This window comes from Branchiostoma belcheri, unplaced genomic scaffold, assembly GCF_001625305.1.
Source record: "Branchiostoma belcheri isolate BF01 breed outbred unplaced genomic scaffold, Haploidv18h27 scaffold34, whole genome shotgun sequence".
Lineage (NCBI taxonomy): Eukaryota > Metazoa > Chordata > Leptocardii > Amphioxiformes > Branchiostomatidae > Branchiostoma > Branchiostoma belcheri.
Window position 1 is genome coordinate 2,895,870 of NW_017803954.1, and position 5,043 is coordinate 2,900,912.

General features: G+C 40.7%; 2 protein-coding genes across 2 annotated transcripts; one reads left to right on the forward strand and one right to left on the reverse strand.

Moving 5' to 3' along the window:
- Nucleotide 1: 1 nt before the first annotated feature.
- LOC109475447 (multidrug resistance-associated protein 4-like) lies at nt 2-1,336 on the reverse strand (the record flags this gene model as incomplete). The annotated part of the gene is made up of 4 exons (XM_019776047.1): nt 1,250-1,336; nt 689-799; nt 266-377; nt 2-76 (listed from the first exon to the last, which is right to left on the reverse strand). Coding segments are annotated over exons 1-4 (366 nt in total), but the record flags the coding sequence as incomplete, so codon positions are not given.
- Nucleotides 1,337-2,257: 921 nt separating this feature from the next.
- LOC109475448 (aspartate aminotransferase 1-like) lies at nt 2,258-4,661 on the forward strand (the record flags this gene model as incomplete). The annotated part of the gene is made up of 6 exons (XM_019776048.1): nt 2,258-2,354; nt 2,649-2,716; nt 2,928-3,106; nt 3,457-3,565; nt 4,131-4,204; nt 4,511-4,661. Coding segments are annotated over exons 1-6 (619 nt in total), but the record flags the coding sequence as incomplete, so codon positions are not given.
- Between the last annotated feature and the right edge of the window lie 382 nt (nt 4,662-5,043).

Here is a 5,043-nt window from a genome sequence, read left to right on the forward strand (position 1 = left end):
CAGGAATGCCCGATGTGACGTCAAAGAAGCTGAGAAGTTGGCCGAGAAACACTGGCTGGACAACCTTCGCGATTTCCTGCAATAATGTTGAAATCTTAAAATAATTAATTTTTTCATAGATTGACAAACAAAATTAGCATTAGATTATAAAACTAGATACAGCTAGATAGATAGTTAAAGGGGTACATAATTATGATAAAAAATCCTGTACCTTTCCTTACGTCAGGAAAGCGTGACTCTAAAACAATTGCGTTTGTGCACCCACCTCAATGGAAATGATAAGGCTATGTTGTAGAATAGACGATTTGAAGCATCGCGCAATAGCTCTGGTAAGGCTTGGCTTTCCATTTCGACAGGCAAGTTCTTGTCTCCATTTCCTGTAATTTAGAATGCCAAAATTAGTTCCAAAGAAAAAGAATAAAATGTGAAAAAATGAAAATGAAGAGTTTAGTATTTGCTATACTATACTCTGCGTGTTTAGTCATTTGTTCAACCTTCATGACCACGCAGATTTCATAATGAATACAACATTTTGGCAAACGTTTATTCGCACGCTCGCATCAGTTTGAGGGGTTCCCAGATAATGTCATCCGTATAATCTAATCCACATGGCCTTACCATGAACAAGAATGTACACAAAAAGTTGAATTTGAACTTAAACATTGATCTGAAACTCCTTGCTACATACCTGTCAAGCTTCTGGCTAACCTGTAGTGCGGTGTCCTCCTCCAACACCTTGTACATGTCTTCAGGTTCAAGGCGTCTTCGGTAACCCTTACTGAAGATGTCGCCGAGCCAACTGCAAAATTTATCAAGAAAGTAATTGACACAGCAGGGTAAGTAAGCCTTCAACCTATACGATTATTCAATTTCTAGTCTTGTGGCGTAGCGGCAGAGTGCTCGACCCTGTGTCCTGGTGACGGCATTAATATAAGTTGAAAAAAATTGAGTGTGCCGTCAACACGTCTTGTGATTACATGTTGGAATATAAAAAAATCCAGTCCTTGCTAGTATATAACATAGGTATCTTTCGCATAGGAATATCTTATCTGCACCACTTGTATCTATAAATCTATCAGTAACTAACCAACTATTTTGTTTTGTTTATTTTGTGGGTCAGCTTTCTGGTATCATACATTGCGTTTTGTAGCCTCTACCAGGCTTCGGGAATGTCTTGGCCGACTTATAAATCACCATTGTCAACGTATCTACCTACCTATATAATATTAGAAATAAAAAATAGTCTCACCAGAAGAACAGACGTGAAAAGAATCCAGATGTCTTGAGTGGACTTTCTTCTGTGTTAGGGACCGCCATCGTCAGGACACGGTGAAGATTGCGCTGAAAACTCAGAGACTGAGAGACTATGGGACAAGCCCGTCTCGTGTGGTCTCTGTGTTTTCATCTATGTTACCATGGCAACACAGGCGGGGTACGAGGAAAGCAACTCTATTTTTGTAATTATTTGTCCTTAAGTATGATTCTAAAAAGTCAATCGTTTGTAACGAGTGCTTTCCAAGGTAAAACTAATTTGTCTTTTTTGACGACCCATCGGAGCACGTCGAAACATAATAAGACCAAATTGACTTGGAAGACAGCCCCTCATTTCTTACCCCTCATTTGTTACACTCATTTTGAGCAATTTGTTCTACAGGTAACTGGTGCATACATGAAACACGAGGGATGTTCTTTCTTTTTGTTTTGCGTGGCGGAATGATGGAGCTCTTTAGCGGCGACCCAAATGCGTACGCTTGGTGGGTTTACAGCTTGTTGTTTCCGTTACTTTCCTTATGTTTGTGCTGTCCATGGTAACTAGACATAATGCTGCTTGCCCTATTATTGTGCCACGGTGAAGAAGGTGCAAACTTTGGTTACAAAGAGTTGCAAAAACATATGTCCTTAGAATCACTCCTTATAGTAGAGCCAAGCAATGACAGCGAACTAAGTCCACTCGCTTAAAGTATGTAGTCAACAGGTGCGCGCAAGAACGAAAAGGTTATGCCAAAAAGCAGTTACTCAGGCAACTGGATATGATTTTGAAAACGTCAGACGTTTCAGCTATTGATTGATATGCAAATGAAGTGAAGACAAATTTGTCTTCACTTTATTTGCATATCAATCAATAGGTTGTGCTTATAAACCTGCATTTCCCCTCTGGTCTCTCAGTCACTGACGAAAGCTAGTGGATACTAGCTGAAACGTCTGTGGTTTTCAAAATCATATCCAGTTGCTTGAGTAACTGCTTTTTGGCGTATCGAATTACCTGGATGTCTAACCTTCATCGACGAAAAGGTTATGACATGATTTCTCGTCAGTATGGGGAACAATTGTTCGAAAGATGCAGTCAAAATAAGGTGTGCTTGTTTAACATATTTCTATCTTGTATATATATAAGTTGTTTATAAGTCGTTTATAAGTTTAACAACCAAATTTCGTGGACGCATTAGTAGACGCGCGGATTTCTACAATGTGTCTTTGGCCCAGTACATGGTCGATGAAATGCATATCATTCGAACTGTTGCGTATCGTAGATGTATGGATGCTAAATGTTTGTGCTGTGAATTGTGCGTCCACGTCAGTATGATATTTTTGCCATGTTGTGTTCAACATGACTTTTCTAATTTTCATCTGTTATCTTTGCATTTCAGAGAGGTTCGTCCGCTGGTGGTGACGACGTCGCGTTTTCAATGTTTGCCTCCAGTACCTAAGTTTCCGGGTTAGTATACAATGTATGTAGCAGGATTAGTATGTGTTATAGGGAACTTTAGGCAACGACCTTTCGTTGAACATCAGTTTTACAGTACTAGTAAATGACAAACAGTAAAGGCCTACTTAGAGTAGAACTGTTTTGCAGCACTAGCTAACATAAGATGTCTACTTTGATATGCAGAAGTGGGTCGATGTTGTTGTACGTTTTTTTTCTGCAGTAAGGATCAGAAAGTCAACATTCTGGATCCCAGAAGTCGTCGAGGACGTTCTGAGGGAAATCTCGTCAGACGAAGCTGTCAATCACGAGTACATCCCCGTCCCCGGCCTGCCAGAATTCACCTCGGCTGCCACACGGATGGTCTTCGGCGATAACTGCAGCGCCGTTCGTGACAACAAGGTGGCGCCCCTAAGCAGTATCAATGACAATTACAATGAACTTCATTGCATATTCACGCCCTACATGGGCCAAATGCACTAAGCTAGATAACTGAGGTAGAAGGAACAAGTGTTACATTGCTGTGCTACATCTATATCTACAGGATCCCTCCTTTCTTTTCGAAACATGTATGAACAAATTTAAATAGTTTTTCATTTAAATCATAGCGCTTGGATGTCATAATATGTTCAAACAATTCTATTTATATATCTGTACAATTCAGCTGAAAGTATAAGATGTTCAAAACCTTCGTTTTTTGGAAGACGTGTTCCTATATCTCTAAAGTGATCTGATTCTTTCCTACTTTCCAGATTGGTTGTTTCCAGACTATAGGTGAGACCGGTGCCGTCCGGCTAGGGGCGGACTTCTTACACAGACAACTCCGGATGAACACTGTGATGTTACCCAGGACGTCAGCAGGTGGGGGCTTTTTATTCATGCATATTGCTCATTGCTACCATTTTCACCACCTAATACATGGCATCCTAATGAGTTACTAGTAGCTTGAAACAATATCAAGGGGCAAGAATAGCAGAAGAATTTGAGGTGAATGACGAGGAAAAGAATCATTGATAGTCTCTCTCTCTCTCTCTCTCTCTCTCTCTCCCTCTCTTCGTGTGTGCGTGTGTGCGTGCGTGCGTGCGTGTGTGTGTGTGTGTGTGTGTGTGTGTGTGAGGTATTCTCAAAAGACTACTGTGCAACAACAGGATGGTACAGTTCCTTTACAGATATAATTAAATTGTGCTCAAAATCATAATACAGATGTATGTTCATGCAGGTTTATATCATGATGTTTTTCAAGCGGCGGCGTTCAGTGAGGTCCTGTACTACAACAACAAATCGCCGGGAGAAAATGACTTTTTTGAAACACTGAAGGTAAGAACAATTAGCCATATCGGTCCAATAAAGTAGGTATAGTAATGTACTCATCAATTGCTAATAGCTCAACTTTTTCATCAGAGTTTTCCAGTTGGATCCGTTGCAGTAGTTAATGCTGACACCCTATCAGATGCCCTCATCACGACTGGTGCCTTACAGAAGTTAGTCGACACAATTGAGGTAAGGCACAGTTCAATTGCGCCATCTTGCGGAGTAATGCCAAATAGCAGGCCCATGTCATCAGTGGCAACGTCATTAAAACGTATTGGAATGACCAAACGAAGAAATAAAACAGGCAGTTTTGTGTCTGAATTGATAATTCACTACTGGTCATTCATCTGCTAGGGAGATTTTCCTCTTACCTCCATTCCATTCTCTTTAAATTTTCCATGATACATTTCAATATACACAAGTATCTACTCGCTCTAAACTTTTTTTTTTCAGTGCAAAAAAGTATAATTCAATTGCGTTTTCTACATCTTAAAGGTAAGGAAACTGTTCCCGTTGGTGCTGGCGGGCGGACTGGGTCTCGTGTCGGGGTCGGTGGAGAGGGACGCCGGCGTGATCCGGTCGTTGGCGGCCGGGGGAGTGGAGATGTTTGTGGCGGTGTCGCTCTCCAGGCAGTTCGGGCTCGGTGGTGAGTAGTGCCGCCTACCGGTACCGGTATGGTAACGCTAAAATCATTTAGGTACAAATACCAGAATATCAATGTATTGGTACTGAATAGACTTACGCTCTAATATATAACTTTTTTTACTCATATTGTTACTTCAAGCGTGTTATTCCTGTCACAATGATGGACCTTTAGGCCTTTAGCGCTGGAAAAAGATAAAACATGAAATCAGCCTCATCTTTGATTCATAAGATAGATGAAGCCCAAACAAACATTCTGTCAAATGTTTATTCACGTTTCTCTCAGTTCATCATTGAAAACCCCATGTTATATTGTCAAAATGTTTAGGTACAGGTGCAAGTCCAGAACAGTGCCTAAACCTCTGTTATTTGATTTGCTTAGCTGT